General features: G+C 40.9%; 1 protein-coding gene across 2 annotated transcripts in view; it reads right to left on the bottom strand.

Annotated features, from left to right (window-relative positions):
• Positions 1 to 14,969, bottom strand: part of Lmtk2 (lemur tyrosine kinase 2) — a 93,096-nt gene that overhangs the window by 31,988 nt on the left and 46,139 nt on the right. For both annotated transcript variants that reach the window (XM_078023711.1, XM_078023712.1), the window contains exon 7: positions 1,723 to 1,856. In XM_078023711.1, the coding sequence (XP_077879837.1) occupies positions 1,723 to 1,856 (134 nt within the window). The remainder of the gene's footprint in view (positions 1 to 1,722; positions 1,857 to 14,969) is intronic.

Below are 14,969 nucleotides of genomic sequence, written 5' to 3'. Positions count from 1 at the left end.
CCAAATCATGTGATTTAATTTATCATCTTTGTTTTTAAAGTCCACAAACTCTAAATTAGGTAAAACTTTAACTCAAGGAAACTCACAAGAAAATACAATTTACACTGACACTTTGGCTAATTTTTAAAATATACTAGTGAAAGGTACTTGGGCTTTATAAACACAATTTCTAGCTGTCTTTGGTAACTTTAAGCTGCTGATTCTGATTTTTAAAAAATATTTATTTTTTAGTTTTAGGTGTACACACTATCTTTATTTTTTTACTTTTATGTGGTGTTGAGGATCGAACCCAGTGCCCTGCGCATGCCAGGTGAGTGTGCTACCACTTGAGCCACATCCCCAGCCTCGATTCTGATTTTTAAATGTTATCTTCTCCAAAATTTAAAAAATCCCTAAGGCAAGTATTAGGCAATAATCATTTGTATTTGACAAAAGATTAACAATAAAAATCATGCTAGGTATTAACATGTTATAAAAGATTCAAAGACTAAATACAAGATTTCTCCATTATCACATGAACAGGTATTTACATTTTAAGTTCTATGTAAGGAATTCTACCTTGGGCCTGAAGAAACCCATAACCTTTTAGGTCTTTTAAGAACACTTTATCAGAACGACTTGTTCATTACTGCAAGTCAAATAACATGCAGATGTGTAGGAAAAAGATTAGCTTCCGTTTTTTCCCCACTATGAAGCGGGGAACTTTTCTAAGCCTGTCCATACACTCCTAACAAATGCAACCAGGTCTTACTTTAATATAGTCATATTACATACTCTGTAATCTGTTTTTTTTTTTTTTTTTTTTAAATACAATACTTCACAGACACCTCCCTCAAGTCAAGACACAGTTATTCCCTTTCAGGTCTTTGGGTTATTAAGAGCTACATGATTTAGTCAGCCAACTAATGAGATCATCCTGGTTTCTCCAGATATCTAAGAAATTAAATTGTCTTTTAAACATAAATCTGAGGTCAAAAGCCTGGAAGATAATAAGTAGAAATCTCTTTTGGGGTTCACCGAACAGAGTCCATGTGATATAGAACTCAAACCCTTGGCTGTTTTCATTATGAAAACCACCAACAATGACCTGAACAAAATACAAAGTGCAGAGGTTATTTCATGCAGTCCTTGAAAGATTTCAACAGAAATACTACTTGGATCATTGCACTGCCCAAACTGCTTGTGACCACCTCTACCCTGGACACGAGGACGCCCCCAGATCCAAGCGCTTGACACCCTTGCTTCTGAGCTGGCACCTGTAAGCCAACCGTTTAGCTGGCCAGAAGCCAATACTGTGACCTTCTATGAAAAGATGCTGCTGGCCTTGCTCGGGGTGTGAACCAGGACACAGTGTCTAGTAGTACAATCAGATGCTTAGAGGTGACATGAAAAAGACACAGCAAGCAGGATGTCACCAGGGAGACTAGGCCTGTTTACTCCCTACTCTGCGGCATGTACACTTTTTAAACTCTTTGAAATTCTGGAAATAATTTCTAGATCTTAAGCTGTATTAAGACGTTTTATTCACTAGTATTGGTTTAAATAAAACCCAACTCAACCTTTTCCTGGACACTGGGAAGAACTACTTCTATTTGTTTAAGCCAAGGATTCACTCCACAACCTGTGCTCCTAAAGGTTCCTTAGTGCCTTTTCACAAACTGCACAGCCTCTATGGACACAACACTAGTGATGCATGAGGCACCTGTGCCCAGCCACACCCACCTGTGCAGGAAATGCAGCTTGTGCATGGCTGCCAGCCCCGCAGCAATCTCGCAGGCCATCCTCTGCAGCAGCATGGTCTGCGAGTCCCCCCGCAGGTGCTCTTGCTCATTGCGCAGGTAAGCTTTTAGATCGCCCTGCAAAAAACCAGTGCATGTAAGTGTCAAAGTGGATCATCAAACAAACTAGTCTCCGGACATATGCCTTAGTGGCCACTCATTATCAAGTCACTTACCAAGAGCTACTTTGGTTTGCACTTAATAAAGAATCTGGAACTAAAAAAATTTTGAATTAAAAAAGTACTTATATCCCAGCATTTCTAAAAGTATAGGACATTGTTATGCTCTTAAGGCCAGTCTAAGATTTTTTTATATATAAACATATAAAACAAAACAGTATATAAAATATAAATTTGTAATTATGCAAAATGTAAACTAAGTGCAGTGCAGAAGTCTAGAAATTTTCAGAGAACCAAGAGGTGATGTGGAGGATGAAAGAAAGGGTGTCATTTGAACTGCCTGACTAGGAGACAGGTGGTCAGTGAGCCCTTCATAATGAAAGCTCCTTGGCTACCTCCAAAGCACCAGTGAGCAATAGAGGAGAGGAGGAGATGAAGATGGGGAGAGAAGGGGAAGCCTGCTCAGCTCAGGAGACACTATGCAGGTCTCCCCCAGCTTCCTTCTCTAGGGCCCTGTGCTGCCCAGAGAACATTGTGAGGAAGGGCATTCCAGTCACTCCTAATACTCACCAAGCTAATAAGCCTATTCAGAGGACAGCAGCCTGGGCAGGAAAAGGAACAAACCCAGTCAGACATCTAATACACACGATACTGGAGTTTCTGGCTATTCTGTGTGACTGCCCTAGGTCCCTCATCTTTTTTTTTTTTTTTTTTTAATATTTATTTATTTATCGTTAGTTTTAGGTGGATACATTAGTTTGTTTTTTTTATGTGGCACGATGATTGAACCCAGTGTCTCATGCATGCTAGGTGAGCACTCTACACTGAGCCACCACCCCAGCCCCAAAGGTCCCCCATCTTTACTTCACGACTGCATGTTGGGGGATGGGTAAGTCTATCTTTTTTGGGGAGCACTTTTTTGGGGATACTGCTCCCCCAAAAGATAGGATTTTAAAAAAAATTGGGGTAGTTCTAGATGGACAGAGTACCTTTATTTTATTTGTTTATTTTTTTATGTGGCGCTAAGGATTGAACCCAGTACCTCATGCATGCTAGGCAAGCACTCTGCCACTGAGCTACAGCCCCAGCCCATGGGGGTTTTCCTTGACCAGTTAAAGGGTACATTTCTTATAACTTATAAACTCCTCCCAGGGTAAAACTTAAAAACACAATATTCCTTTATCAACATTTGTCCATATTTAATACTAAATACATTCTAATGTAACTTCTTGGTCCATGCCAAGACTCTGCCTTTGTTTCCACTCTTAGTTTCAGTGATATTTGCACAAATGATAATATTGATATTGACATTCACTACCACTTGGGCCTTTAAGCACTGTGCCAAGCACCCGGTAGGGTTTTTTCGATGGTTACCCGAGGCACACTCTCCTTACAACTGCACAAATTTTCCAGTATGGAACTGAGGCTTAAGAAATTTGCTCAAGGCTACAGTGTTAATAAATGGCTAGACTGTGCTTCTACTTTTCCGTTTACCAACTAGTCAAGAGAATTCTACACAGCAAGTGAATTAGCAAATTAGTATGCAGATTAAATCAATTTGTTTTACAGAAATGAACATGAAATAAGTTAAAGTCCCACATATCCATTTGTGGGCTCAGGGCACCCTCCACCGGCACCACCTGCACAGCAGCCAGCAGCGCTCTGCCCCTCAGATTTCTCTCCAAACAAGTCATTTTCTCCTTTTGTTCCCAACTACACTACTCTAGAGAAGAAATAGACATTCTTTTATTTTTCCTTTAAAAAAAAACCTATGTCCAGGCTCTGTTCAGCAGTGGGAGGCAGGGGGATAGTGGAGGATCCAGATAACAAATTAATTCAGAAAAATCCCAGCAAACTTAACTCCAGACCTGCAGTCTAATGGGATTCTTCTTCTTTTTTTTTCTTTTTTCCTGGTACCAGGTATGGAACCCAGGTTGCTCAACAACTGAGCCACATCCCCAGCCCTTTTTATTTTATATTTTGAGAAAGAGTCTCATTAAGTTGCTTAGGGCCTTGCCAAGTTGCTGAGACTGGCTTTGAACTTTAGATCCTTCTGCCTCAGCCTCCCAAGCAGCTGGGATTACAGATATGCACCATTGTGCCTGGCTGTAATGGGATTCTTATAAGGTAGTCCATCTACAAAGTAAACATGAAACATATCATGAGTCTACCAATATTACCAACAAGAAATGGCAACTTAAATTCTTTTGCCTAACCCCTTTGAGGCAGCAACAGCCATTAAAGGAAAAAAAATGACTCTCACATGAAAGTATGATTATGCTGTGCTATGTCTGGCCAATTCCCAAAACAAAGAGTAGCTGCTGGCAAATAGTGTCACAAGTCCCTCTGGCTATGAAGCTACTTTTCAAGGTTATCTAAAGTAGATTCATTGCCACTCACTGTTCTTTAACTGTCTTCTCTCCAAATATCATATCCTACTTTCCAAATGTAGATGACTGAACATGATAAAAACATTTTACTTAAAAATAGAGAAGGTCACCACAGTCTAGGCCAAAATATCTTTGACCAGGGAATAAGGAATTAACATCAAAGATCAGGGGCTCCTCAACCCAGCCAGATTACTGCTCCTCATGGGGGAGACTTACGATGGATTATATGGGATCGGGGTTTGTTTCATGTTCTAGAGGGGTTGCCTCAGAGCTCTCCTGGCACCATAGTTTAAAAGAAAAAAAAACAGCATAAAAATTTTAATCATTATATAGATTTTACATTAATCTACTCTATCAGAACCAGACATCTATATATTTAGGTATCTGGTTTGTTTTATCTATATTGTAATGGTACTTGATAAGAAGACATGGATTATTACTTTTACCTATTATTTATTTATCTATTTATTTTAGTTGCTGATAGAACTTTATTTTTGTTTATTTTTATGTGGTGCTAAGAACTGAAACCAGTGCCTTATCCGTGCTAGGCAAGCACTCTACCACAACCCCAGCCCCCTTGTCTATTATTATTTTAATATTTATTTTTTAGTTGTAGTCGGACATAATACCTCTATTTTATTCATTTATATGTGGTGCTGAGGATCGAACTCAGGGCCTCATATGTGCTAGATGAGCACTCTACCTCTGAGCCACAACCCCAGCCCTTGTCTATTATTTAAAGAAAAAAAAAGTCACCAAGAACAGCAATGTATTTAGAATTATATTGAATTACCTTTATTCAGGTTTTAAAAGGCTCCTTCCTCACCACCCCTGCAAAAAAACTCCAAAAGAAAACTCTGACACTAGGTGGCAGCAAAGGGCTACATTAAGAACTGATAGAACAAGCAACTGGAAGGGCTTCTAGGGATGAGTTCCTCCTAAATTCTAACACAAAAGACCAGCAGAATTTGGTTTGTCTCATCCATCCATCTATCTGTCTATTTATCTATCTATCCATCCATCCATCCATCCATCCTGTAGGACAATGAGAGCAATGAATTGATTTTAATACAATATAAAAACTCAACAAGTAAATGTCTTTATAAATGAGAAATTATCATCATAAGTTTAAAATGATTTTTAGGGAGAACTTATGACATTTCAATACAAATTTAATGAAAAGAAGAAAGAGGGCTGGGGCGGTGGCTCAGTGGTAGAGCACTCACCTAGCATGTTTGAGGCACTGGGTTTGATCCTTAGCACCACATATTGATAAATAAATAAAGGTACTGTGTCCATCTACAACTAAAAAATATTTAAAAACAAAAAAGACATGAGGTCAAGGACTGAGATCTAATAAAGTTACTAATTAAAAAAAGAAGAAGAAGAAGAAAGAATAACAGAGCCATGCCTAATATCCTGTTCAAGAAATGAAACCTCACTGAGCCCCGCCGGTCTCCATCCAGAGGCCACACCTCTCATACATCTCCCACAGCTGCAACCCTAACCCATCACCTCCTTAGTCACTATTGATTATTATCCTTGTGCCTTCTTAACTGAGTGTCCTCCTAAACACATCATGCCTCAGCTCTATTGCTTAACACCTCTCAAGCAAACCAACAGAAGAACCAACTTGTCTTCCTCTTGCCCCCTCCCACTCCATTCTTCCTGACAGATTTCTCACAGGCCTGGGCTGCTCTGGCTTCATCTCCCGGCCGCTCCCATCTCCTAAGTGCCCCAAACACACGTTCAACCATTGCAACCCTCTGCCCCCAAATGATGCCACCTCCAAACACCAGCATAACAAAGCAGGGGCCCCTTCCTTCCATCTCCAAATGTCACCTGCTTTGGGAAAACCTTTCCTGAGTTTCTCCCATGTCAAAGCCCTTCCTTTCCGGTACCTTTTACTTCCTCCTCTCAGGCACTTGGAAGTACCACATGCCCTGGGGCCCAGCTTGCAGTCCTCAGGGCCATGGACATTTCTGTGTGATTTTATCCACCCATGGCATCAGAGGCCATACATCTCTGGCCCAGCTCCTCATCTCCAGGCTTGTGTGTTCCCTCCCTGTGTGGCTGAGAGGCATCTCAAGCTGGACACCTGCAGCACAAAACTGCCAATCTGCTGAACTCTTTTCCAGCAGACCACAATTAAGTAAAAGATGTCATTTGTGAATCGTCTTTGAAACCCCCACCTTCAACCCACCATTATTAGGTCCTGCACCTATTTTCAAAGTAAACTCAGAACCAGACTACTTCACAAGGCCACACTGTCATGCTGACCCAAAGTATACCCCACATGAAGGCATTCCCATGACAGCCAGAGAGGACCCTGCTCCCACTCGGGCAGCCCAAAGTCATGAGGTACCCTGGTTATTCCCTGACATTCTGTTTATTTGCCTATCCCTCTCACTAGAAATAAGGCGGACACAGCTGGGTTCTGGCCAGTTTCCTACTGTGTTCTGAAACTAAAGAACAGCATCATTACCTTAGGTACACATATGACTGTATATATGGTGTGACACTACATTGTGTATAACCAGAGAAATGAAAAAACTGTGCTCCATTTGCGTATAATGAATTAAAATGCATTCTGCTGTCATGAACAACTAAATAGAACAAGAGCAACAAAAAGGAACAGGCACACAGTACCTTCAAGAATATCTGCTTATTAAGTGGGAAGAAGGAGGAAGGCCTCGGAGAAGTTCAAATGACAACCCCCAGAGTAAGAGGTGACAACCATTTTCTCAAAGCAGTTCCATCCCAGCATTTTAATTGAAGTCTCACAATGATAAATTTAGAAATAAATCTAATTTCAAACTTTTATTGAGCTTTTTTAATTACTTCATTACTCTGTGTATTAAACTTTACAAGACAACTAAGTTGGGAAAATACTATTTTATTCTTTAAGCAAATACAATCTGATTATGTTTAAACTTATGTCTTCATACGGCAATACAATATATTTTACATCAAGAACGGGGTCTGAGCTGGGCACAGTGGTGCACACCTGTAATCCCAATAGCTCAGGAGGCTGAGGCAGGAGGACTGAGAGTTCAAAGTCAGCCTCAGTGACTTATTGAGGTCCTAAACAGCTCAGCAGGAGAGCACTTGCCTAGCATGTGTGAGGCACTGGGTTTAAAAAAAGGTGGTGGTGGGGGGTATGGCTCAGTGGTTTAATGCCCCTTTATCCAATCCCTAGCAACCCCCCCTCCAAAAAAAAGAAATGGAGGTCTAAAGTATTCTGTGTGTGTGTGTGTGTGTGTGTGTGTGTGTGTGTGTGTGTGTGTGTGTGTTTTTTGCTGGGGACTGAACCCAAGGCCTTGTACATGCGAGGCAAGCACTACCAATTGAGCTATATCCCCAGCCTGGGGTTCTAAATTATTCTAAAACTCAAAAGTTGTCACCTGCATCTCAGAGGGTGTTTCTCCAGAGATCCTTCACATTATTAGTGCCATTCCACAGAAACACAATGCAAGCAGATATACAATTTTAAATTATAGTGGCAATATCAAAGTCATAAGGAAATAAAAAGTAGATAAATGTAACTTTAGTAATATACTATACTTGACCCAATAAATCCAATATAATATTTTTACATGTAATCAACATTTTAAAATTACTGAAGTTGGGCCAGGCACGATGGCACATGCCTATAATCTCAGCGACTTGGAGACTGAAGCAGAAGGATCTCAAGTTTAAGGCAAGCCTGGGAAGCTCAGCGGCAGAGCTCCCCTGGGTTCTATCGCCAGTACCAGGAAAGAAAGGGAAAGAAGAGAAAAGAAAAGGGCTGGGGACCTAGTTGGATGGCAGAGCACTTGCCAGCACATGTGAGGCCCTGTATTCAATTCCAAGTCCAAAAACAAAACAAAACAAACAAAAACAAACAAACAAAAAAACAATGAAATTTTAACTTTCTCTTTTGTACTAAACCTTCAAAACCTGATAAGCATTTTGCAGGCCACAGCACACCATTCAGCCAAGCCGTGTTTAAGTCTCACAGGGCTGGCTGCTGGGCTGTAGAGTGCAGCCACAGATCCTGACAAGGGTCCTGGCCAGCCCAGCCACAGTGCTCAGGAGCACAAGGGAAGCCACATGCCAAGACAACCACTTCCATGGCGCCTCCACCCTGTGCTCCTGCTCTGGGCTGTACAAAAGGTGCTGTGAGCAGTGACAAGCTGTCATGGCAATGACAGGAGGGAACAGGGTGGCCACAGGAAGCTGGTGGAGGAAGAACCAGGGAGCAAATGCAGGGTGGGCCTGAGGCAAGTAGAAGGGTAGATAGGAAAGGCCTGGCCACAACAGTCAGGGCTGCCCATCACACAGGGCCAGGACGTGCTGCCCAAGTAACAGCCAGGCTCCCCTTGGTTCTGCCCAGCCAGTCACCTGGTCTTCACAAGCCCAAGGAAGGCAAATTCCAGAGGAATGTGGGACACATCAAACATCAAGTGGACGTCTCTCCCACTCTCATCTGGTCATTGCTAACTAACTGCTTTCAGAAATTCCCTCACTGCATTAGTGTCCGAACATACTGAAGGAAGCAGAATACCATATTCAGGAAGAAATCCTTGCAATTATCAGCCCTGGTCTGGAGTCCCATGATGGAGCTGAAGAACTTCTAACTAGAAAGAAAGCTCACCCTCTGCTCTTCTAACCACCTCAGCATGCAGCTGGTCTCCAGTGGCCATCTCCCTGCCTCCCACCCAATCCTTCCCAGCAGACCCAACCTGCCTCACCCACCATGGCACCACGCCCCTGTCCCAAGACTCCACCATGCCCCTGCTTCAACAGCCAGGTCACCTACTGTTTCCACACTTCCAAACCTGGGTCCTACAGTTGCTTTCTAAAGAGACTTCACCCACTCGACCTCCAAGCCTCAGAGCAAATGCCAATTCCTGTGCAAAGCCTCCCAACTGCACCAGTCAGGATTTCTATCTTTTATGCATTCTAAGCAAACATTTGTTTTAAAGGCTGGGGTCTGGCTCAGTGATCATGCCACGTGTGAGGCTCTGAGTTCAATCCTCGGCACCTCGAAAACCCCCCCCAAAAAAGAACAAAACCAAAACCCCTCACTTTTAGTGTACTCTTTCTCACAGCACTTCAGTGCTTACTCTGAGACTGGGTGGAGTCTCAGTAGCAATGTTGTCATTAGCTGTTCAAGCCTTTATTTATTAAGTAATTATTGTCCATTAAGCAAATGAAAATAACTAGCACTTATGGAATACTTTCTGTGCTCAATCACTTATTCACCATGTTATTTTATGGGTGAAAGTTCCCAGGTATCTGCTCGGAGGTTTATAGAAGTTAAATAAGCACCCCTGGAGGCAGCCAGGGCTGGGACCAGGCTCCTGACCTCGGTATTCCCTCAGGACTGAGCACAGCTCTTCTTGCTCCATTTATGTTCAGTATGTTTTGGTCCAATGAGTGATCCTTAACCAAAACAAGCCTCATCACCTTGATATCACTGTGAGGCACTGTGTCCCTGTCATGCCTACAGGGTACAGACAACAGTTGCCATCACTGCCACCTCATTTCATAATACGCCCCAGCCACACTATACCCTGGGTGCTGCAGACCAGCTACAAACGCACTTAGCCGAGTTTTTATCACTTTCTAAAGTCAGGATAATGGTTCGGTTTTTTACAGAATTACAAGTGTACAAACAGCCTCTCCTTTCTACTTGAGAGCAGCTGCACTGTGATAACAGAAGGGGCCATTATACTTCAGTTTCTTCTGGCCCAAGGAACTGAAGATTGCTGGTCCTTCCACTGTGGCTTATGACCAGACCTGAGACCACTGCCCTCTCCATCCCTTGGACCATGGCCAGAGGGCAGTTCCTACCTTGGATGAAGTTACTTTGTTTGGGTTGGCCTGTGTCTGGGCAGGTTCTGGTCGTGTAGGCTGGGAGCAGGACTAAGTGTCCAAGCAAGGCCCTGGTGTGTCCTGGGGACATCCCTGTACTCTGTTCAAGAGGATGCCTTCTTTGGCTCACCGGGCAATGCCACCTAACTGCCTCAGTAGTCTCTCCACAAGCTGATTCCAGAGTAGCTGGACTTCAGGGCCAGTGATCTCATCACTGACCCATCCTTACTGCTGAAGAACCTGTTGCTCTTGAGGTTTTCTAGAGAAGAGGTGAGAACACGAAGCTGGCCCATAGAGAGAAAAGTGACTTCTCAGTACTAGGCAAGCTGGAGGGACCTGAGGTTAACCGCTTTTACCCTGGTATGGGACTGTCATGCCAAGCAATGACCAGAGATTCCCAAGGGCATACAAACCTCCTCACAGTACCGATAACACCTGATAGCACTTTAATTGGTAGGTTTTCTTAAAATATGTGATAATAAATGCTTAACATAAAAATCTACCAACTTAGCCATTTCTAAGTGTACATTTCTTAGGTACATTCACATTCTCCTGTGATATCGCCACTGTCCATCTACAAGATTACTTTTTAATCTTGCAACTCTGAAACTCTGCATCCATTAAACAACTATTCTCCTCCTTTCCCCCAGCCCTTGGCAACCACCCCTCCTTCTACCTTATGTCTCTATGAATTTGACTGTTCTTGGTCCTTCCTGTAAGAGGAATCACATAGAACTTGTCTTCTGCATCTGGCTTATTTTACTTAGCATCCATGCTGTAGCATGTATCAGAATTTCCTTCCTTTTAAAGGCTAAATAATACTCCACTGTCTGTGTATACCCACTCCTCCATGAATGGACACCTGGATTGCTTCCATCTCCGGCCACTATGAACAATCCTGCCATGAACATGAGTGTGCAAGTATCCATTCCACTTTCACTTCTTTGGGACTATCCCCAAAAGTGGAAATGCTGGATCGTATAGAAATTCTGCTTTTAGAGGAACAATGACTGTTTTTAAAATTTTATTGTTGGTCAGCCTTCAGGAGTGAACAGTCCCCTATGTGACTTAGATGAATCATGTAAAATAAGTTTTCAGAAATTTCACCTGTTATTCTGGAGGGTTGTATATATAAACTTCACCCCAAAGTATGTAAATTGAATAATTCTAAGCTAGTTAATATGCATTGAACATTTAGTTACAAGTACCTGGATAATATGTACATACTTAAATCTGACATCTCTTAAGTACTGGGGGAATTTTACAAGACTGTTAACGAAGAAAATATATATTTATTATGTTTTCCTAAAAACAATGTCTATACAGTGACAAAGATACAAAGAACATTCTAGAATTTTGTCAGTACTGGATCATTTATGGTAATAGTAAAGGAGGTGTGTATTTGGCTGTTTTAAGTATTTCGTTTCTTTAGTTTTTTTAGTTGTAGTTGGATATGGTACGTTTATTTATTTATTTTTATGTGGTGCTGAGGATTGAACCCTTTGCACATGCCAGGCCAGGGCTCTACTGCTGAGCTACAAGTGTTTCTTTATAAAGCAAGTTAAATTACTACTTCCCAAAATAAGAAGCAGCTTCAATAAAAACTAAATTAAAACAGCACTAAAATGAAATCCAACTCCTGAACTCATTCAGGGGAAAACATTAAGCTGTGTTTTATCATTCTAGGAAAAAACTCATATTGTCTACAAAAACTTTCAGGAAGGGACCAGGCACAGTGGTGTAGGCCTGCAATCTCAGGAGACCGAGGAGATTGAGGCAGGAGTTCAAAACTAGCCTTAGCAATTTAGCAAGATCCTATCTCAAAGTAAAAAAAAAAAAAAAAAAAAAAAAAAAAGGTCAGGCATGGTAGCATATGCCTATAATCCCAGTGATTTGGGAGGCTGAGGCAGGAGGATCTCAAGTTCAAAGCCAGCTTTAGTAATTTAGCCACACCATAGGGAACTCAATGAGACCCACTCTCAAAACAACAACAAAACTAGGTTGAGTTGCTCAGGGTTAAGTACCTCTGGGTTCAATCCCCTGTACCAAAAACTAAAATAAAATAAATAAATAAAAAGGGCTGGGGATGTAGCTCAGATGTAGAGTGCTTCTGGGTTCAATACTCAGTGCCAAAATAAAATATCTGAGTTTTATAAACCCTCATTTAGTCTAGACAAAGGTGATACTTCAAAAAGGTGCTGATCCCTACATATTTCTGTTATGTTCAGTCCACAAGAGTGTTTCAACTGTCACTTATAATCAACATTAAGAGCTTAAGGACTGAAGGTGCCATGTTCAACAGAAATGTGGACTTCTGACAAGCAGACCTCTCCTTCACACACTGGTGTGCCTTGGTGGTGTATCTTTTTACTCAGTGTTGTGTCACACTGGGATTGTCTATATGTTGGTCACTCAGAGCTAAATGAAAAAGAAGCTATTTTCATTCCACAATAACCTAGGAACACAAATATCACAGCTCTAATCACACTGAGTCAATTAACACAGAACACCACTTATAGCTCCTTCCTCTTCTGTCTGTCCCATCTACATGAGACATAGAAGATAATGCGTTTTGCCTCCGCATCTTGGAGACATCTGTCTGGTACTGCCCCACTATTAAGTATTTAGTATCTAAACACCTTCCACCACGGGATGATCCAAAGAAGTAGGTTTGTTTGTTTGTTTTTGAGAGAGAGAGAGAGAGAGAGAGAGAGAGAGAGAGAGAGAGAGATTTTTAGTATTTATTTTTTAGTTTTCAGTGGACACAACATCTTTATTTTTATGTGGTGCTGAGGATTGAACCCAGCACCCCGCGCATGCCAGGCAAGTGCGCTACTGCTTAAACTACATTCTCCAGCCCCCAAAGAAGTAGGTTTAATTCCAGTTTTCCTCACAGGGAGGAAACCTCTACGAGGTTCTGGTTTCTCTGAGGCAGAGTTAAAATACTGATTAATTCTAGACTTTGCAAAGTTCAGTATTCATGTCACAAGTTCTAGTGTAGCCACACATAAAAATCAAGAAAATTTCTAAAATTCAAACTGGTAGATGGGGAAAACTGAAACAAGAAAAATCAAGCATCCAAAAGAAGGCAAAAAAAGAAAACTCGGTAGAGGAAGGAAAATTAATAGACATAGGTAGAGAATTTTCCAAATATCTCATTAACTATAATAAATGTAAACAGACTACATGTTCCATTTTAAGTGACCAAGATTGCCAGATTAATAAAAATTTTAACAAAAAGCTATTTACGAGAGAAGTAAACTAGCCTCTCCCCCCAAAAAAGATTAATAAAGAACCTAACCAAACAGGTCAACTCTGTCCATCAGAATGTTGGCATAACTAGATTAACAACAGGCTGTGTTGTTAGTAATGCTTTTAACCTTAAAGAGAACCCCACCACAATGATTAAAAACTTCAAATCATATAAAATCATCATAAATTTGTTTCCCTTACACAACAAAGAATCAAAATGTATAAACAGAACAATGAAAATTTTAAGGAAAATTCATCGTTGAGGGGGGAGATTTTTATATGACTCTCTTAGTAACTGACAGAAAATTGACTCAAACCCCTTCACCCCCTCAAAAAAAAAAAATTAAAAGGGTGTAGGAGATTTGAACCTCACAAATTTGAATCCAAAGCTCCATCAACAACACTATATGAAAATTTACTACAATACATGTTTATGAGTGTGCACAGGTGCACACACCAGCACATAGAAACAAAAATCACTGACCCCAGAATGAAAATGGACGTGGCCTGGAACAGAGTGCAGCTGACCCAGAGCCAACTCAGAAGCTGAGGGAAAGCTACTTTACTGCTGTGAGCGCAGGTGTGGGGACTCAGGGTCACAGGCAGAATCCAAAAAAAAAGCTCATACATCAAGCTTACTAACTGATTTTCCTTTGGAATTAACCATCTTTGCCAATGAGAGAGATATTCAAATCGAATGCAGGAATTAAAGAAAAAATTTACCATGTTTATTGCACTCTTTCTACTGTAACTGCTGGAAATGCTATCTGAATTAATTGGAGATTTATTTTGGGGACTCCCAAGTTTCTGAGCACAGGCAAGAAGCTTAAATGTTCTGAAAACTGAGATGATACAAAAAAAATCAATTAAAACCTAGAAAATTCAATTAACATCTTCCACTGTTTTTGGAAAATAACAATTATGTGCTAAAAATAGGTTTGAGAGAAGATGAAATATCCTGCAAAAGGGAAGAGTTGTTTATAGGAAACTTTCATGTAGAAATTGCTATTAAAATTATTCACAAAATGTACAAAACACCAATCAGTCCCCATGAGTAATACTATGTTAAAAGATAAAAAAATATATTTATGTAATTTTTTTTTTTTGTACTAGGGAGTGAATCCAGGGGCTCTCAACCACTGAGCCACATCCTCAGCCCTATTTTTGTTTTTTATTTAGAGACAGGGTCTCATTGAGTTGCTTAGCACCTCACTGTTGCTGAGGCTGGCTCTGAACTCTCAATCCTCCTGTCTCAGCCTCCTGAGCCGCTGGGATTACAAGTATGAGCCACCGCACCTAGCTTTATCTAAATTTGTAAAACTGCTAATGTTATATACCTTCACTATTCTCAACAACTGACACAGATCATAGGTGTTTTATTGGTAAGGAATATTCTTGGGTTTCCTATGTAGAAAATTCAAATTTTACAAATGTCTTGTTGAAGTGAAGATCTCAAGCTCTGACTCAGCCAAATACTTGATATACAACATTTTTCTTAAACTCCTTGAGCTTTATTTTAATCATAAGTAAAGATTGGACAAATATTCATATTTAACTCAAGGGTCTTTACT

This window comes from Ictidomys tridecemlineatus, chromosome 10, assembly GCF_052094955.1.
Source record: "Ictidomys tridecemlineatus isolate mIctTri1 chromosome 10, mIctTri1.hap1, whole genome shotgun sequence".
NCBI classification, from domain to species: Eukaryota; Metazoa; Chordata; class Mammalia; order Rodentia; family Sciuridae; genus Ictidomys; species Ictidomys tridecemlineatus.
Note: the sequence above shows the minus strand (reverse complement) of the source record. Positions and strands in the feature narration are given on the sequence as shown.